This window comes from Morone saxatilis, unplaced genomic scaffold (genome assembly GCF_004916995.1).
Source record: "Morone saxatilis isolate NCDOM2014 unplaced genomic scaffold, NCSU_SB_2.0 Contig10, whole genome shotgun sequence".
Lineage (NCBI taxonomy): Eukaryota > Metazoa > Chordata > Actinopteri > Moronidae > Morone > Morone saxatilis.
In genome coordinates, this window is record NW_023339652.1 from 10540019 (window position 1) to 10560749 (window position 20731).

Here is a 20731-nt window from a genome sequence, read left to right on the forward strand (position 1 = left end):
GTTGATGTGTAGGAACGTTCATTGTTGTTATCGTGATCAATGAAGAGAATGTGGTGAATTTAGGGTGATGAATTCGCCTCACCGTGGGTTGTTGGAGCGGTTGGGAAAAGTAAGGAAGGAAACGAGTGAAGGAAGGAAAAGAAGCCGCAGGAAAAATTTTTTTTTCCCCGCGACCCCCCCCCCCCAAATTTCAATTGTAAAACCTCCTGAGATGCCTTGAACATCCAAGATTGTTGACATACAACAGTTAACAGTCCTGGGGTTGATTCTTGCTTTTAACATGGGCTGAGTTATAGACCATTAAGATCCATAGTGGAACGCTGACAGCCGATCCATTCCTCCGATCGTCATATCTTTAAGGTGAAATTCCTGTGTACGCTTCAGATTAAGTCAAACACTTAACAAAAAAAAAAAAAGGCAATCTTAAGGTCCTGCCTGCTTTTCCTTTTTTTTTAACTGTACACTTGTTTTGCTGACAATTTCATATCCTCCAGTTTTTCCTGTTGCTCAGCATAGTTTTAAAGAGCAGATAGCTTCAACTTTAAATGAGTTCAGGCTAGATGCTAGCAAGTTCTTGAGCTTATTTTTAGAATATCCCTCCCATCTTTTTTTTATTCCCTCCTCATCATTCTTTTACCCTGTCCTCTCCTTTCCCTTCTTTCCTTTCACTCTTCTCTCTCACTTTCTTCCCTCTTTGACTTTCCTCGCATAAGTATATCAGGTCATTCTGCAACTTACACTGTTTTTTAGACCTTAACTCATTGTCTGTGCTGTTACACCCCCATCAACACAGGTATCTCCTCTCCCTCTGCTCTCTCTCTCCATGGGTTTAAATAAATTTTGGACTACTGTAGTCGGGGAGAAAAGTGCGAGGGTGAACTTAATTTGCACTGCTGAGCACACCAGCAAGTATGCTTCAAAGAACACAAAAAGCCTGACTCCCAGTCTCTCACACACACACACACCACATTGCAAACGACAGACAAATAAATCGACTCGCTGGTTTTGTCTGCATTCGCAGATCAGTGACAAGGCTTCGAGAGCATCGCACAACACCTGCCTCGACTGGAAGAAGAAGACTGACTCCTGGTTGTACTGACTAGCAAACTGGTACCATGGTTTGGAGCTATGCAAATGTTCCAAGTGTGTGTGTGTGTGTTGTGGTGTGTGGGTGCTGTGTGTGTTGTGTGTGGTGTTGTGTGTGTGTGGTGTGTGTGTGTTCGTGTGTGTTTGTGTCAAGAGACTATGAGTCCAATAGGTCCAGAAGCTTATATTTTTTAAAGGCACATCGTTTTTCAAAGTTATAATTTGATTTAATTTTGTCCTTACTCTTTTCGGGAAGGTTAAGTGACACTGAAAGAGAGGATCGCTCAGTGGAAAAGGCAGCGAGTTTTCCACTTTAGTTAAACGGTTGACAGAGCTCACAGATGGATGTGCGCTCTTCAGTTAAGAGAGGCTGCTGGAAGCCATCAGGTCGCCATATCAGTCCTCTAAAACAAACATACCCCACATACTATCATTACTATAGAAACCACAGAAAAAAAGATTTTGTTCTAATCTTTAGATTGATTTAAATGTATATAAATGTGCATAAATATCACTTCAGTGTACCCCCACTTCTGAAACCAGACCTACGCCCTTTGTATCCACCCAGAGAGCAGCAGGTGGGTTCTGCATAACCAAGTGAAAAGACGTAACCACTCTCAGCCTCAGTACCCTATAGAGGTACTTGGTTCTGTAAAGTCAGTCTTTAGTATTCCTGGGAGGTAAATCTCTTCAGCTAGGAGCCGCTGAAAGCAGACATACGGCATATATCAACACAACAGTATTAAATCAGGCCAAGGGTAAGGCTGGAATTGAATAGAAAGCAGGATGCTTTGGGACTTGGGACTTGGGACAGGATGGGACTTTATGGAATTGCAAATGACAAAGTAAAACAGACGAAAGAAATCCTCCGTGCTCACTGCCGGATGGGTCGGCGGCTCAGCTCGGTACCACAGGCTCACAATCCTTCACATGCGCCTTCAGACTCAGAATGAATGAAATGGAAATGGGCGTGTGTGTAATCATTCTGCCATTGCCACTGCTACAGACAAACACGGCAGTTATTGACTTTATTCAACCGAGTGAAAGTGAAAAAGTTTCTCATCCTGGGAGCCGGACTTATTAAAACATACTCACGCAAAGACCCATGAGAAACAGCGTTCAGGGACTTTTCGCTTAAAGACAAGTCGGCAGCCAGGGCGATGTGCTTACGCATCAAGCTGACTCATGCTTTAAAAACTCAGGGTGGTAGTGTTTCAAAGAGGGCTGACTTCCCTTCCACAAATAAAGAACATCTCCCCCTGTTGTCGGTGCTTATTGAGACTAATGGCTGCGTTGACACAGGGGAGAAGTTGGGGGTGAAATAGATTACAGCTTTTAAGAGCCAGGAAACTTCTGCTATGATGCATTACAGCTCCAGAGCACATTATTGTCATAGTTATTTATTTCCTGTCCCTGTTGCTACAGACAACCGTGATGCATTCCTTTTTATAACATAGCCAATGTCAGAGCAAAGAACAACCCACTAATTGCTGAATATGAATGACTAAAAGCAGGAATACATATTAAAAGTAATGCAGTGAATAGAAATAGGTTGAAATATGTTTAATTATTCAGAAAACTTATTCTATACCCAAGGTTATTAAACTTTGTCTCAACAGGGGAGCCATACTGAGTAAATTCCGTCTCTTTGTCGGGCCGAGGCTCATTAAGACAAATCGCTGATTCCAGATTTTATTCTAATAGAAATCCATGCAGGAATACTGTGCTTTAAATCACTTGTTTGTCTTTTGTGTGACTTTGTTTTCAGCACAAAAACATCCCAGCTACATTTTTTTATCCTTTTTTTACTGATCTTCAGGGGCCTGGATTACATCAGCACCGAGCACAAGAGATGTTAGTTAGAAAAGAAAGAATTTCAATTTGAATAATTTATTTTTTTCAAAAAGTTGCCACCTTTTTTTGTCAAACAGTGAATATCTGATTTTGGGAACTGTTAAAATGCATCGAACATTTAAAAGATACTATTAACAGACCAGTGGAGGAATTGTTTCGAGTATTTCTTCTGTGTTGACAGAGGCAGAAAAATGAACCCCTAGGTTTCTAAATCGATATGACAAATTCAATGTAACAAATTAATAGAAGCACTGGAAGGTAAGGCGGGAAGGCGTAGGTAACCACTGTCCACAAGAGAGGGAATGGATTCCCAAAAAAGATCAAGCAGCACTTCTTTGTTATTGTGGCTATGTGATTAAAAACATGACCAGCGTGTATCGACCACACAGCAGTTTTCCTTAGGATCAAACAGTCGAACACACAGACAAGTAAATACTGTAAGTACACGCTTCAATCCCACTGTGAGAGTTTTCACATCTGGCTTCCCTCAACACTTTGTCACAGATAATGTAATAAACAAATCTAAACATATGGAAAACAATAGAAACAATACGTGTAAAAGAACCCCCATTAAGGAAAAAAGATAATAACAATAATAATATCAATAATATCAATGAAACAATTTAAACTAAAAGATCAAATGAAAATACATTTTTAAAAAACTTAAAAAGTAAAGAAAAAAAATCTGAATAACTGAAATTAATTTAAAAAAAAAATAATAATGTCAGCATGATGGGGAAATAAATGGAAAATATGGAGGAAACACCTCATTAGTTAAATATAAGAGCTTAAAAATCCCCCTAATTAGCCTATAAAAGATACAATTTTATAATTTTCCCATTGTAATAAACTTAATAAAAGATGTGTAAAAAGTGTTTTTGTTTTTTTGCATTTGGCTTTGAATCCACTTTTATTTTTGTCCGTTACATAAGTGTAGCTAATTGAAATTCCCATCCTGGGGTCACTGGAGGACGTCAGTGCTGCTGTTCGGAGGGGCTCGGTGGAGGTTTCCCACTGCTGTGCAGGATGTGAATGAGGCAGATCGTCTTCCTGTTATTCTACAGCAGATGAGAGAGTGGTGATTTGTGGGGAGGAGGGAGGGAGGGAGTGTGTATGCGCGTGTTCCGGCATGCCACCGGGCACATTTCGGACGAGTCAGGTACATTGGATTCACCCCGGATGCTGACAGATGTGTGGTGAAATGATGTGGTCGAGTGTGAATGTGTGCGTGCCGTTCACGCCCTGATCCACTACATTGCTCTTGTTCAGTGGAAATGAAAATGGGAAGTAGGAAAAAAAAAAAGGGGAAGGGAAGTGAAGAAACTGATCATAGAACACATTTCTACGAAGAAAACCTCATCATAACAGAAACATATGTCCAAGTTGCATGTTTTCAGACAAGATGCTTGTTTTGTGCAAAATTTCCAGCCCTGTGACTCGAGGAAAATGTTTCATTTGACTTTAATCGAGCATCTCCTTCCCTAAGCACTAACATGTGCGTGTCTCTGTGTGTGTTTGTGTGTGTATAGCTGGAGCTCATCAGACACATGCTGGAATCAGTCTGGCTGAAGCATAAACTCGGCCCTCATGTTTTGTGCTTGTGAGTAGCCCTCCCTCATCAGAATGTAAAGTTGTGTTTCTAACTAATGTAACGTAAAGCATAAAGCGCTGACAGAATGTGTGTGTTCATCTTCACGCATGTGTGCTCCGGACCCCATCGCTTCCCCGCTGTGTGTGTGTCCACATGTGCAAAATTGTCAATGACCCCTCCTCACGTGTGCGCTCACGGAACATTCCCAAATCCGAATTTTTCTGTATGTGTGTGTGTGTGTTCCAGCACACAGCGGGGCAGTCCAGCCGAGTGGTCCGTGTTTCACTTCATGTTTCGGATCCTGGAAGCCACGAGAGGTCTCTGCCTGCCCCTCCCACCTGGTACCATCCACGCACACACACACAAACAACACTTTCAGCTGTTATAATCCAGTCTGTCTCTGTCTCACTCAGAAAAACAATGTGTGTTGGCACATACAGACCCGCTCTCTTTAGCACTAATGTAACCAAAAATATGTTAAACATTAGCATAGTGCAGACACGGGTAAAACAGTGTGAATACATTTTCAATAAGTTGAATTCATTTTCCAATTTTTTGCGTCCAGGGTGTCTGTTACGCAATCTCATGATTTTACTCGCTTATAAAAGTTTGTTGGGTAGGATCCTATCTGAGGCAAGGCTGCACACCTGTTCCCTTTTAGTAAATGAAAGTTGAATAAAACATTTAGACATTGCTGCCAAAAGTGCAGTCAGTTGTATGTTTGTTTGCACAATAGTTTATTAATTAATAGATATTTAAATCATTTTAGCCACACCAGCAGCATTGCATAATACTTTTTATGTGTATGACTAAACATTCCCATCAGCCTTTGCTGAATTTCACCATCTGTTAGCATGCTAACATTTGGTAATTGGCAAAAAATAAGACAGTGAATGTGGTGAACATTATACCTGCTAAACATCACATCAGTGTGTGTGAGCATATTGACATTAGGATTTCTCTGAGTTGTAGCATGGTTGACTCTAAGTCTTGTTTTACTTTCCAAATGTCTCTTCTTATTTTTTCCCATCTGTCCTACCCCCACCCCCTCTCTCTCTCTCCTCCAGGCTATCACACCCTGTTAGCAGTGTTTGCTGTGCGCTGCCTCCCTCATCACACCTTCCTCCAGTACATTGACCACGGTGTCCTGCAGCTCACTGAAACCTTTGTGTCTCGGCTCATGACAGGTACATACGTGCTCGAACACACAGTGCTAAAGCTTTTCTTTTTTGCATGTGATTTTATAAGAAAAAAATACAATATGTGTATGTATGAGGATAAGACTGAAATATCTCAACAGCTATGAGATGGATTGCCGTGGAATTTGGTGCAGACGTTCATGTTCCCCTCAGGATGAATTGAAATAACTTTACTGACCCCATAACTTTTCATGTAGCGCCACCATCTGGTCAAGACTAAATTTCTTTCCCCCAATACATGGTTAGCATGTTAACAGGTTGTGGTTAGCATTTAGCTCAAACCACAGCAAACAGCCTCACAGAGCTGCTAGTGGAGCCTTTAAGTCTTGTTATTCATTCATTCAGCTGGTTAAGTCTGCTGTAAATCACAAAGAATGTGATTCTGAATGCAACTCTGTGTGTGAGAGAGCGGTATATATCTGACACAGCCTCGCTCAACACGCCACTGCGAGTGCAACAACAAGTCCCGCAAACAAAAAGCCAATAAGGGTAATTAATGAATGTAATCCGCGTAAAAGATGTATAGAGAAGGGAAATAAACACTCTACAGAATACAGACAGTTCATTCAGGTAACTCACACAAAGGCTGCACTGAAGCACCAAACACTGCGACAAGGCAAAAAGATTACAGAGGGTTTGTTATTTTTATATTTTATTGTGTAAAAAAATGTAAAAAACCCATTAAGGAACGATGCAGGCGTTTTGTTTCTTAATGCAATGCAGAGCTATTCAATTGTCAGGCATGTACAATGGATTGATTTTAGTAACTTTAATTTACTTGAAGTGTATAATGTGCACCTGTATTATCTAAAAAAAAGTATTGGATTGGGACTCGGTACTGGCAGATACTCAGAATTAAATGATTTGGATCAGATCGGGTCTTTAAGTTGATAAATTCAGCTTGGATTGCACAGTAAATACAAATGGGACATACTGTATTCAGTATTTCCAAGACCATCATTGTGAGTTTAGCATTATTTTGCTGTGTATGAAACCACATTAGTATAAAGAAGTTTAAAATGTGAAATCATTCATTATGTAGGGATAATATTAGGTGTCATTAAGGGGCATGAGGAGATTCCTTTTCTTAGTGTAGCTTTCACTCCTGCAGTGAAGTGAGGCGAGGAAATACAGGAAAGGATTCAGACAGAGAGTGAAAAAGTAAAAACACTCCCCAAACATCAGCATCTTCCTAACCAGAAGAAGTTCGTCTGATGCTGTGAAAACTTCAGCCACATACAGCACACGTAGAAAGAGAGGAAAACAGCCAATAATGAGAGAAACAGCAATTATTCAAATGACGAGTTTCCTAACTCCAGGCTGTTTCTTGTTTGGCATTTGGGTTCCATTGAGACCTCTAACAAGTAGCAGGTAGAAATTCAACAGACTAGATAGCTGAAAACTATAAATAAGATATAGACTGCTTCGAGCCCCGGTGTGATCCTCTGATTCTTGCAAGAACGTCTGTCAGTCTGCTCAACCTCAGGATTCACCTCTCTTGGTACAAACACAACTGGAAGGGCCACCAGGGCTCCGAGTATCCACACGGTGAATATTAAAAAAACGCTGCCAGGTCCGTCCCAGATTGTTCCACTTTTTGGGGTGAAGAACCTGGCAAATGAAATGGACATTTTTAGTTTGATATGTGACTGCTCTCTGTGGTCAGTACTTTTTAGAATAGAATAGCTAATGTATTTTTGCCGCGGAAAGCGAAAAGAATAAGAGCTGACAACAACCCATGGACACTTTTTTTTTCCTTTTGGGGAAGTGGAGTGATTCTAACATTAACTGCACTAGTAACGAATTTAGTTTTAGTTACTTTCCAGAGTGAGTTTTGCGGGCTCGTTTCAGTTGAGTTTTTATCAGTTATAGTATTAGTTTTACATTTTCAGTTTTGTTCACTTTCACTTTCACTTTTCACTAACAAGAGCTAGCAGGCTAAATTTAGGTAACAGCTGGTGATGCTAAGAGAGGCTGGGAACACCAAAAGTGACCTTAATGACCAATAAAAGTGTCGTCTGGAAAAGTAGAAACTGACTTCTGAATCAAAAAACAGTATTTTTATACTAATGAGTTCATGTGTTTGTTTTTATTTGACGTCTGATTTATTAATTTAATAAGTGCTATATGATGGAACAGAATTCATGGTTGCGGCTGAAAAGTAATCAACTTGTGACCACTGAACCTCACTCTGCTGGTGAATATGTGGGAAGGTTCACTACTTTGACACATGAAATAAGGAACTTTGTATGTACAGAGAGGTCAGAGGCTAAGGTTAGTTACTATGGGGTTTCAGTGCCTCTCTCAAAGACACTGATATTATGTATTTTGCATGTCTCGGTGTGGATTTCATACCATGAAAAAAAGTACATTGTTCAGAGGCTAAACACTGTAACTTGGCACTGAGATCAACAGAATAAAAATATCTGGCCTTCCTCATCACTCTTGATCTTGTAGTTTACATGGTTCTTTTCTCAGGAAGAGAACAAACAAAGATCCTCAAAGACAAAAAGGTTATTATTGTAAAGGACAGAGGCCAAATGGTTTCAAACTTCAAAGTGAGAGAAAAGGAAGTTTCTTGGACTTTGAAGTGAGGCTTTATGCGTCACCTCCCCAGGGATAAATCAGATCAGTAAATGGTAATTGTCTGGTCAAGTGTGCACTTTCTGCTCCATTAAATGACGCACACAAACATATATGCTCATCTAGAATTTTCCAGTCTAACCAATATTAGTCTGGTTCCGGATTTCTGAAATGCAAGCAATTTCCAACAGTTTACATAAATCATGAAGAGAAACAAAATGGCAATCCAGTCCTATTATTAGACTTTCTAGGCTCTTGCAGGTATAATGTTATACACCATGTTCAGCGTCTTAATGGTGAATATTAGAACATCATTTGCATAGAATGTCATCAGTATTCAACAAATCAAAATTTGGACCCAGTTATGGTGCTAGATGAAAAGTCCGAATAGTGCACTGACCAACTGACCGACATTGCCATCCGTAAAGCTGCTCCTGCTAGCATTTCTAATAACTTCTGCCAGGGATTAGTTCAGGTAGTTTGAGGGTAAAACAGATCATAATTTGCAGCTGCTGCAGTTTTGGGCTGTGTTGGTGAAGAAAGTTTTTTAGAAAGGAGTTTAATAATCTGGGAACAACTCTTGAGTTCATCATCTGTTCGCCCACATTTTGAGAAGTCAGCGTGGGCGGTTTTTGCTCCTCTATAACAATACAGCCCGAAGACAGGGTTGGATGCCTAGGACATCGTAGATGAACTACAACTCCCAGAATGCTGTTGAGCAACTGGGAGTCGTCCAGGAGCTGCCGAAGCGAGTTGCCAGGTCGAAGGATGTCAGGGGCTGTCTGCTCTTCTTCCTCCTTGTACTGATGGATTTCAACACAAACAGTGCACCTGCCTGAACTTTCTTAAAGCCAAAATAAAAATCCTCTTTGCTTGGGCGATCACATGTAAAGCCTTGTTTACTGAAACATTGTCTGTTTTCTATGAAAATGAAATATCCCTCTAATGGTTTTTTTATATCGGGAAATCAGCATATGGCAAGAATATTTATATTAGTTAAAGCAATCTGTGATTTTATTAATTTAATTTGCATTTACTTTATCTTCCATGTCTCCAGAAAAAGAAACTAATAACTCTTTAATCCCATGTTTCCTTTCAAAGGATTTTGAGCAATTAACTTGGATACACAGGCACAGACAGAAGGTGTGACATGACATTATTTGTCCTCCCGTGTGCGGTTTTTACTTCAGAAGAGTAATTAGCACCATGTCTCCTCTCTTTTCCTCTCTCTTTGTGTCTAGATTTGGACAACAGTGATGCCAATGAGAGACTGAAGTTCAGCATACTTAAGAGACTCCCTGAGGTACTTCTGTGTGTGTTTGAGTGTGTGTGGCAAAACATGAGTTTTTTAGTTTAGCTGATCGAACAGGGAAAGATTAAAAGGAGCTCATTCAACCTTTTCTATGTGGTCTAATCGCTCCAAAAAATAAACTCTTGGCGTATCACCATCCAAATGGCAACATGTTTTGAGCGTACACACTTTGGAGGACGGAGCTGAAATGTACCAGTCTCTGGTCGGGTGTGGATCTCTCAGCCTGGATGGTATACGGAGTGAAACAATGCACGAGGCTATTATAATCCCATCTATTAGTGAGGGGGAAGTTTTGATCTTTTTCTCGAATGGCTCTCTCCCCAAACTTCCCATTCTGGTCCAATTAAGAGTTTGAAGTTATTTTAGGTCTCATCTCCCTCAAGCCCCCCTCAAGCCAATCGCAGAGCACTTGTGTAACCGGCTGGTGTGTCTGTGTGTGTGTGTGTGCGCGTGCTGACAATGGGGTAGTGTAGGTACTGCGGTTGAATGTGTGCGTGTGCGTTTATGTGTGTCCCTAACTCTTGTGTAACTTCCACGTGTTCGTATATTTCTTTGTGTAACCGTGTGTGTGTGTGTGTGTGTGTGTGTGTGCTTCGTCCACATTGTGATCAGAGGAATGTTGAGTGTTTAGTGTTTCTGTTCTGTTTCCTGCTCATCAGACATTTGTTGGGTGAGTTTGGCAGGCAGGAGAGATTTAGCAGGTACAACACACACACACACACTCCCAGAGAGTTAGAAAACAGGGGATGTTGGCCCACTGTAGGAAATTCATATCTAGACTAAACCCAGCACCCCATGTAATTCTATTACCGGGGTGTTATGTTATTGTATTGTGTTTGACCCTCATGGAATTCCAGTAAACCTTTTCATCATTTCAGGAGCTCAGGAGCCGGTCGCTCCAGCTCTTCGGGAGTTCAACCTTTGCATGATTATAATGTAGTGTTCACTAAGTCGAGATGTAGGCTACTACTCATTTAAAAACAGGTGGCACCACATACTTACGTAAAAATTAAAAAAAAGTAAAGTACTTCCACCCAGTAACCAGTCCAAGTGTGAATGTTGTGTAACTAATTGAATTTAACTGACAAAGGAAGGAAGGAAAATGGGAACAACACATCTGACCCAATAGTTTGATAACAATGTGAATACCTCAAAAACAAAACTTTATGCCAATAACATTTTGCTAAATGACCAAATAGCATTAGCTTTGTTAGCCTAATCACATAATTCCTGCTCATTGCATGAATACTACTAATATTTCTCCATCTGTGCATATGCATTGTAGATAAATAAAGTAAGAGCTACATTTTCTGAGGGTTGGCAGTGTTTAATATATTGTTCATCCCCCCTAAACCTGTAAGTCTGTGATGCTACTACAGTGAGTTGATTACTTTTAACATGACAGAGCTAAATATGTTTTCTATAAACCCGACATTAGACATTGACAAGAACTGATGCAACCTGATAAAGTAAATGACTAGTTTAAAACTAGCTTGTAGCCACTAAGAATGTACCAAGGACTTTCCTGCGTAACGTTAGTAATGAATTTATGAACAGCTGGTGCAACTCAATCCTGGTGCAGAGACTTTCTTCCATCTTCTGGATGAGAGTGCATTTGTTTTTTGTAATACTGAGATATATCTTATCCTCTCAAGGATTTTAAGACCACGCTGCAATAGAGAGCTTTTATTCTTTTGAGAATATTTGAGCGTTCCAGCTCGATAATACAAGCACTGAATCACTTTATTTGGTCATCATGTTCACATTGCATTCTTTTTGAAAGTTCAGCAAATGATTCTTATTACAAGGCCCATCAAAACAAAGTTATATATACTTGACCTCTTGTTGCATATGTCAACATAAACAAACAGCTGCATGACGAGTTGTGAGTGAGATTAATAATCCGGCAAAAGTACCAAGCACCAATAATACGAATATACGTATACACTTGAGGACTTGTTGTGCTCGTCTCAACTCGTTTCTTCTCACCTCTGATAATAACACAATCCCTGGAGTGATTCGGCAACTCTGTGTCAGCTTGGCAGCGTCTTTGAAGCTGGACAGAAAGCAGCCTCGAGGAAAGGCTTAGGTTCTTTCTTATTGTGAGCCACAACCGCAGTCTCTGTTTGCCTAAGTGTTATTTATCGCCGCGGTGTTCATTTCACAACACTGAAAAATGAGATTTCACTGTAATCCCTCATTAGCAGTCAACTCCTCATAATGGTTTTGAGTTCCAGTTGGCGAATAGAAAGGGACAGATGTTCACATGCTTCAGGGATGATTTTTATTCATGACAACACAAGCTACATGCCTAAAATGTAAAACTCTATTGTTTCTGTTTCTGTGTGTGTGTGTGTGTGTGTGTGTGTAGCCTATGGAGCAGACAATCTACCACATGTGGGATCATCCAGTCAGTTCAGCTTCAATCTCCAGAGATTATGTCAGAACTCTGCTGGAGAAACACAACAAAAACAAGGTAACACAATACAGCGCCTGATGCATGCTGCAGTGAGTTTTCTCCCTTTGAAAGCACTGCAGGCCAGCGAAAACGAACAATGAGGGAAAATCTCCCAGACGTTAATGAAAATCCTCCAGAAAACACGAGTGTGAAATTAAATGTACTGCTGAAAGGGTTAGTTGGTAGAAATTTAGTTGTTTATCAAGAAAATGTGTATGAAAATATCGAAAAATATCGTAATGTTTTGTTTTGTGATATTGTACCAACTCAAAAATATTGTATTGAGTTTTGTGGTAAATCCCCCAGTTGTTAAACAGCTGTGTTTTGAATGCAGTGAGTGAGGGCTATGATTTTGGTTATTACAGGGACCATAAAACAAGACAAATACAGCACTGTTCTGGTTGCATAATAAAAGTAAAGTAAAAGTAAACCGTTTTCCTAAAATCAGATTTTAAAAAAAGCAGTATGTTGCCTCTGCTTACACTGTATAATATATTGAATTGTAACCCCTGCATTGTGATACATATCATATTGCCAAATTCTAATCAATACACAGCCCTATTATCTAGCAACAACAGTGCTTTGAGCTGCTCACAATAATAAATAATAATAGAAAAGTCATTCATTTTAAAGGTTTTTGGGGATAAGTAGCAGATAGATTAGTTAAAATGCCAAACATTTGCTAGGTTTTTCTCATCTTTATATCCTTTTAAATTCAGTATGTTTGGGTTTTGGACTCGCAGGCCTTAAAAAATGTGTCTTTTCCTGCAATGTGACATTCCTCCTTGGCCTTCTTTATAAAATGTGTGACCCCCCAGCTGTACAGCCAACGCAGCATCTATCCACTTTGCGACCCTATTGGCCAGTTTCAGTCAGCCAACTGGCTAGCGGTCTGGCGTGGAGAGCTAGTAGCATTATTTTCCCGCGCGATGCCGGATAAGAATGTATGGGCTGCCCCCTAAAAAAAAAAGTTAAACTGCAGCCAACTTCATCCATAAGAGGAAACAAGTGAGCCGATGTGAATTGTATCTGGATTTGCTGCAGATTTGTTTCGACTGTGCTGCATCCCGGAAACAGAACAGAACCCACAGTTATGTTTCTGCCTTTTTCCCTTCCTCCTCAGGGATTTGCATTCACCAGCAGAGACAAGCCGGGCTTCAGACCTGAGTTTCTGCCTCTTACCTATCTGGCAAAAATACTCTCTGATATAGAAGAACAAGGTAGTGTATGTGTGATGTATGTGTGTGTGTGTATCCTGCCTTTGGAGGATTAAGACAGAGCGTGTGCGCTTCAGAACTCAGCAGCCTCCCATCATGAAGGAGCGAGGAAATGAAGTGGTTGTCTGGTGTTATATTCTCTATAAGAAGCCTTATCTCTCTCTAACTCCTCTTTCCTGTGTTGCAGCTCTGAACCCTTTCGAGGAGCAGGAGAACGTGGACGCCCGGTTCGTGGAGGAGACGGCTCTGAAACAGACACTAATACAGCTGGGCTTTGAGGAAAAATGAAGGATGTGGATGGGAGCGGAAGGAGCAGGGGAGGGACAGTGGATGGATGGATTACGGTGGTAAACAGATGAGGGGGAAAATGCGTTTGAGGGAACAGTCATCATTGACTGGGCCTTGAGGACAAGTAACGGATGGCTGGGTGATGGAGGGCGAGAAGCGAAAGATGAATGGGGGGGGATTGAAAGTCAGAGCGCTCATAAACAACTGTTTGATGACAAATTAGGGTGGGGCGGAGGGACAGATGGATGGAGACGCCCAGAAAGGGAAGATGGAATAGGAGGCAGAGCGGATGGGGAAAAAATAGACCCTGCTTTTTTCCCCACCTCTTGTTTAGTAAATACAAAAATCACAGCAGCACCTTATTTTTTACACAACACAACAATGATTGAGTATCAAAAATACTAACCCAACAGGGGGACACAGTTTGGATCTTCAGCTGGTGGTTTGATTTAATTTGGGAAAACATGCTTTTCAGAGTTTGAGTGGAAATCAATAACCGCAGGCAGCTATTTATATGAACTCATATTTCTGTGGCGGCAACAATTCTCTCCAGTGCCTCCGCGACCTCTCCGCTTTCTCTCGCGCAAATTTATGAACGCCGATGTCAAATACCGCAAACAGTATTTATAAATCAAACGCGCTTGTTTATCCTCCTGTGTTTCCTGTAATGCTGCGCTGCACCCCATCAACTTGATTACGTGCTGACAAAAAAAAGGCCTTCGAAGACGGAGTAGCTTGATACGGTCCGTCAGTGGCCGCTGTGCATTAAATCTGATTTTAAGCACGAGTTAGACAGAATCTTTGCAGCTGAATAACTCCGGGAGACTGAGTGACACCGGCAAAGATTTAAAATTACAACCCCAAACGGATATTTAGATGTTGAAAACTGAATGTAAAGATAAACGCAAACTCTTACTCTTCAGTGATTGTTACCTCATACCAAAACCAAACTGACAGGATGTGTTCATAAAGACAAGCAGATGAGCCAGAAGGAGTTTAAAGCTGAGGAATATCACGAACATGTCTGAAATATTCAGGAAATTCACTGTTTGTTGCTGGATGTCAGACAATAAGGGCTGCTTGTCATTTCAATGTTTTGATTCTGGTGCTGTTAAGATACACGTTTCTGTACAAAAGGATACCTTACTTTGATACATTAGATGTGTTTTTCTACAGAACCCCAGTTATCAAATCTTAAAACATCAGCAAGACAAAAGCAATCCTACAAGAACTTAAAAATAGTGTAAAAGTGGCCAAATCATGATTTAAAGTGAGACTATTTCACTTTTCAGTCCCCCCCAGGCTTTCACTGCAGCTTCTCTTGTTGCTTTAAGGTTGTTCTTTGGTATTTTTTGCAATGAAATTGAGCGAGAAAGAGATAACTGCAAAAATATTTATGAATAATAAATAGCATAATTTGTTAAAAAATCAAAGACAACTTGTTCCAGTGAGAATAAAATCGCTCTGTTTGGAGGGTAAATGTTAAACGTTTGTTCACACACGTCTGCGTCTTTGTAACCAGGAACAATGCAGTGAGTCTAGTGACGTGGGGCTCAATGACTGACAATGACTGGTCACATTTGCAGAAGAGTTGCGGTGACTGGACAAAATTGCAACAGGGATTTGTTGAATTTGCATTCATTGTTGTGATCGCAACATCCCAACTTCCCGGAGGGGCTGACTTTTAAAAGAAGTAACACATTCTAAGTACAAAATGATATCTTACCTTAATAAATAGAAATATAAAAACTTTGGCTTACTAGTATTGTAACTAGTGTGATTGAGACTATTTAAAAGACAAAATAACACATTCTTACTTGAGAAAAAGTTGGATTCATACGCAATAAAACACTATTGCTAAATTCCGTACACTCAGGGTTTTGGTATTGCTTATTATGTTAAAAAAACGTGATACTGTCACTTCCTTTAAGCTAAGTTATTGCGTCTCACTTTAAATCAGGAACTAGCTGACCAAAGAAAAAGTATCATGAGGATGATTAATCTGATCAGCCAGCTTTCGTATACATAAGGGGAAAGGGCGGACTCAACCGACTTTAGTAACTTTATTCATATGGCACATTGCGAAATCTGCCTACAAAATGCTTTACATACCATAAAATCAAACAAAGACAGTGCAGTGTGGATAATACGGAAATAATAACAAAGAAAAGCCTGACGTTCTTTAGTCTTCCTGCTCACACACACACACGCTCGAACGTCTGGTTTGAATAATGCGCCCATGTGCCTTCAATCATGACTGAGCTCTAACTGTAAGTGGAGAAATTCTTTGGTAGTGGGGCTGTGTGTAGCTTTCGTAATCCTTTTCACGGCAGCTGAATGTTGGCACCATCTGTGACTAAACACCGGAGATCATTTACATCTCATGTCGAGCTTTGATTCGAGAAATTAAGATTCCTCTGAAGAAAAAACAAAAAAACAAAAAAGGGATTTCATAAGGTTTATTATGTTTACACAAAAAAAAGTTTTGTATGATGAATTGTGAATAAAGAGATTTTTACTGTATGTTTCTTGATTGCTGTCGTACTTTTGAGAAACATGGCGTCAGTCAGGCCTTGGCTCACGTTGCTTCCAATGAATATCCTCTGATACTCATCATTTCGTAATTTACCTCGGCTCCACGGTGCAACTGCTTCAGGGTTTTCAAATAGTTTGTAGCTCAAAAAAAATAAGTTCTGGAGAGGAGGAAGTGTGCTCACTGATTCACTGAAATCAGAAAACAAACTCAGCATCAGTCATCACACATGATGAGTCACATTTACTGAAGAACACACCCATCATGCGATACGTGTTTTGTTTCACAGTACCTACATCGACGCCTTTACCACCCTGTTATGGTCGTCTCAAATCATTTCTCTTCTGTGGGAACTCCTCTTTTAAATGTGAATAAATCCCTCATTCCCCTCTCTGTTGCTTCCTGCGCACTCTGTTATGCAGTCAGTGTTATGTAGCCGGCTAATAAGCACAAACAGTTGGGGGCTAAGTTTATATGACAGCTCTCGCCATCAGCTTGCAGTGGATGATCACACGCGCACACACGCACACATATATATCACTGGGTGGATAGGCCTGCTTTAAAATCAGATAAACTCGCTGCCTTCTCTCACTGCAAACTAAGCTCGGTTTTAATCAGATGTTTTTGTGTCTGACGCATCCCTATCAGATGAGCTCAGTAGCCATTCATCACACAGTTTATTACTTACTTCTATTATTGCAAATGTCTCAACTGTTTATACTTTAACTTACTTTTGGCAAACAGTTTCAACTCTTTATTCTTAACTTTTAGCTTTGAACCGTGTATCCATTAACATACTTTTAGCCCTTTAACTGTTTAAATAATCAGCTAAAAATAATGGATACATTGTTTATGAATTCTTTTTCAGCTAAGTACTGTATTTAAACTGTTAATCCGGTATATATTTCAAGGATTTATCCATTACTTTTACACTATTTCCACTGTTTATCCTTATTATATCCTATTTCATCCATTACTTTTTAATGCACTCTCAATGGTGTTCCAACTGATTCGTGTGTGGGAGGGGAAGCTCACTAATTATTGCGACAGTAAATATATTAAATATCAAGATCGCACCAATTTGCAACTATATTTGGATGTTTATTTCTCGTAAACAACGTGCCCATACTTTCTGATCACATTCTTACTTAAATTTTCTCTTTTTTTTCTCTGTAATTGAGCAACTGCATCGCGAACCGCTGGTGTGTACAGAGTAATCGTCCCCAGATGAACTTCACAAACATACACATTCTGTGAACATGCAGCAAAACAAGCTGGCCAACACCAGAACTGCTTTCACCCCCAGCTCAAGATCGACAGATAAAACGACTTCCAGTAAGTTTTTTAGAAGCTTCAAAGACTAGTGACTTTGTTTTTGGTCACTAGTAACCAACTCTGAACTCTCCGCCACATTTAGAGCTCCGCTTTCATCATTTTCTATAACTCTTAACCTTTTCCAGCTGCCATCTCTCGTTCCTCTTCATTTAAAATTCTCCTCTCTCGTCATTCTTTATGCTCTTTCATTGCCTGATCTCCCTCTCTGTATTTACATTTATCATTTCAGGCATTAAGCAGGCACTCTTAGCCTAGCTTAGAGCTTAAACCCATTGCAATGTGTTCATCAGCTGAAAAGATTACATGTGCGGGGGATGAGATGGCAACAGGACTGAAGTATACGAGTTATCCCATAGAAATTAATTAATCCTATCTGAGATAAAGGTAGTGAGACAATAATGGTGTGTTGCCAAGTACAGAAATAATACAGAAGTTTTTATTGGCGGACATGATGTAACAATACACACACACACTTAATCTCCCCCGTGTCCTCTGTCTTCCCTTCCACTCTCCTACAGAATTTAGTGTTACAGCAAATGAGAACAAGCTCTTGCCAGTAAGTGTAAAAAAAAAGTAAAAAGGAAACAAAATTACAACCAGATGCACATGACAAAAACAGCAGTGGTATTCTGGACAGTGAGCTCACAAAAATATACAAGAATCAGAGAGGAGGAGGAGGGTGGACGAAGGGGGCCGGAATCAGCCAAATCGCTGAACTCCGCTGGAAAACATTCTTTAAAAATGCTCATTTGCTTTTTAAATTTCCGATCCCTCACGTGGAGATTAAAAGTTTCTGAAGGACAAGACGTGAACCAAACCGGCACGAGTTTGTGTGTGTGTTGTTGTTCTATATCTCTAAGGGTTTGAGCGTTGGTTTGCGGATGTGTCTCATGCTGGCTCCTGGTTGGGAGGGTCTGAAGGGGGGCTGGGCTCCGTAGGGTTTGGGCAGAGGGAGCGCGTCGGTCTGGGGGATGTACGCGTTGGGTCGGGTCTCGGCCGTGGTGTACTCTCCATTAGGCAACTGGTTCCACTCCTCTTCTTCAGCCAGCTGTACACACACAAACACACACACACACACACACACACACCAGAGGCAGTTTTAATATTTGATATAAGACTGCATGACCTTGGACTAAATAGTTAAAATTTCATTTTCCTGAATTCTAATCATGAAAATGGAATAATTAATCTTGCAATTTATTTTTTACCTTCTCAAGACAAATGCAAGGGCACCAGTGAACATCTGAGTGCATGATGTTTTCTCCATATTAATTCAGTAATTGAGAATAAACATTAGAGAGATTAGTGATCCTAGAGATGCTCTGGGTTTGTTATACAGGATGTTGTGTTTCTGGAATACAATATTACCGAGACACAGTAAGCTGCACTTGTTCAGATGACTCTGACACACCAACAGGATGTTCGGGTCACAACATCAAATAAAAGCTGTTTTTCCTGTTATAAAAAACATAAAAGGAAACTACTGCTGATGACAAGAAATGCCATAAAAACATTAAAAACCCCCTCTGTGCATTAGTTCATACTCGATACTTTCTGACCCTGCCCTGTCTGCTGCTCTCAACCCCCAGCCCATTTGTTCCTACTGAAGAGATAAATCTTTAAAAACAGGTCACACATATATATTTTCCATTCTACAAATGGCTAAATATTTGTTGCTGGGAACTGTAGTTTTATATATGTTTTTATTAACGGAGTAAGAAGTCTAGAAAACTTACTTTGCTCCTTTTAAATATGACTTGTAGGATACTGACAACGGCTGACAGAATTAATTTGAACCCAATATGGTTGATGGATCAATTTGTAACCATGGTGGACTCCTGCTGGGAAAAAAAAAATCTTCCAGTGTGCACACGTCCTTATGACACTACAGTCCTCCCTTTGACTTTCACCCCACAACAGCATGCAAATGCACTGTGCCTAAATCTAAATGTGACTTCAAAGAGATGGCGATTTTCTCATGCATATGAACAGTTTATCCGCTGGCATGTGATCTAAGGAGTGCACACAAAAACAAGGAATAATGGCTTTGAATGCAGAAAAATACCGGCGACTGCCAATATATACAAACAGCGAACAAGCATATATTGTTCTTATCGTTCACCAAAGCAGCATTTAGGCATTTTAGGAGGAACACCTCAGATTGCATGATTGGCAATGACTCTAAAAGTAGAAAACATTGAAAAAATTTTTTATAATACGTAGCTGAGTTTTTCTTTTTTTAACCATTTCAGTTTCCTCCTATTTTTTCGGTTTGGCTTTGTGCATGCAGTGTGTTGTGATGTCTTTTTGGGCCGGCGGCTATAAGCAGGAATAAACCTGGTGAGAAAATAGAGATCAGTATAACAACAGGCAGGCTGCAGACAGCTGGACTGGTTTCAGACACAGCCGATCCCTGTATGTGTGCCTTTTTCTTGTGCAGACAGCCTCTACTTCGGTTTGTCAGCCAGTCTTGTCCTGTGTTTGTGCATGTGGTAAAAACTATTCCTGTTCCTGTCTAGTCTCTGTGTGCACAGGTAGTTCTCCGCTCACTCCTGTCTGTGTATGCTCAGGTATACAGCAGTCCCCTTTGTCCCTCAGAATCTTAATCGATTCCTGCCCCCCCGCTCCACTTCTTTTTCTTTGTCACTCTATCTTCTTTTCTTGCCCTTCAGTGCTTTAATCAATTCCTGACCAGTGATCTTTGTGTGTTTCTTTACCCTCTCTCTCTCCTCTTTGTCCCTCTGTCTCCTTTTCTTGTCTCGGAGCATCCTCCTCCACTCCTCCTCTATCTCAGGGCATGGTGGCAGGCCCTGCTCCAGCTGCTGCTGGCACCTGTCCATCTGGAAACACAGGGGCAGTGCGAGAAACATTCACTTTGTATTCCTATCACTCCGTCCACTCTGCACTATCCTGGCTCAATTCAATTCTAACTGCGCCCGAAAACAGATGGTCGTATTAGTGTCAGAATTTGGGCAAAGATATGCCTCTGCATTTTCTAGCTGTGTCTGCGGCGCACTGCAGGCATACATCAGCTGCAGGGGTTCTTCAGGTTATTAACACACATCTCTTGAATGATTTACAAGGCATGTGGGGAATTCTCTCATTTTCTTTTGTAGTTTCATTTTTTATTGAGACAGAGGACTTAGACTTTCTGTTCAAACCAGAGTCAGAAATTCAGAATTTCTCGGTTAAATGATGACTTAGCTGACGGCTTTTCGCTTTCCTTTACGACTCACAAAGACCATAATGGTTGATTATTTTCCCTCCAACTCAAC

At 40.5% G+C, this 20731-nt stretch overlaps 2 protein-coding genes across 2 annotated transcripts in view; one reads left to right on the top strand and one right to left on the bottom strand.

Moving 5' to 3' along the window:
• Positions 1-16111, top strand: part of gsap (gamma-secretase activating protein) — a 33623-nt gene extending 17512 nt beyond the window's left edge. The window contains exons 23-29 of the mRNA XM_035680832.1: positions 4470-4540; positions 4778-4872; positions 5599-5718; positions 9555-9616; positions 11997-12101; positions 13207-13303; positions 13488-16111. Coding sequence (XP_035536725.1) covers positions 4470-4540; positions 4778-4872; positions 5599-5718; positions 9555-9616; positions 11997-12101; positions 13207-13303; positions 13488-13588 — 651 coding nt within the window. The 3' untranslated portion in view covers positions 13589-16111. The remainder of the gene's footprint in view (positions 1-4469; positions 4541-4777; positions 4873-5598; positions 5719-9554; positions 9617-11996; positions 12102-13206; positions 13304-13487) is intronic.
• A 1762-nt stretch (positions 16112-17873) lies between these two features.
• The window catches only part of ccdc146 (coiled-coil domain containing 146), a gene marked incomplete in the record, with an annotated part of 44189 nt that continues 41331 nt past the window's right edge, over positions 17874-20731 (bottom strand). Inside the window, 2 exon segments of the mRNA XM_035674900.1 lie at positions 17874-18504; positions 20174-20296. Of these exon segments, the coding sequence (XP_035530793.1) occupies positions 18304-18504; positions 20174-20296 (324 nt within the window).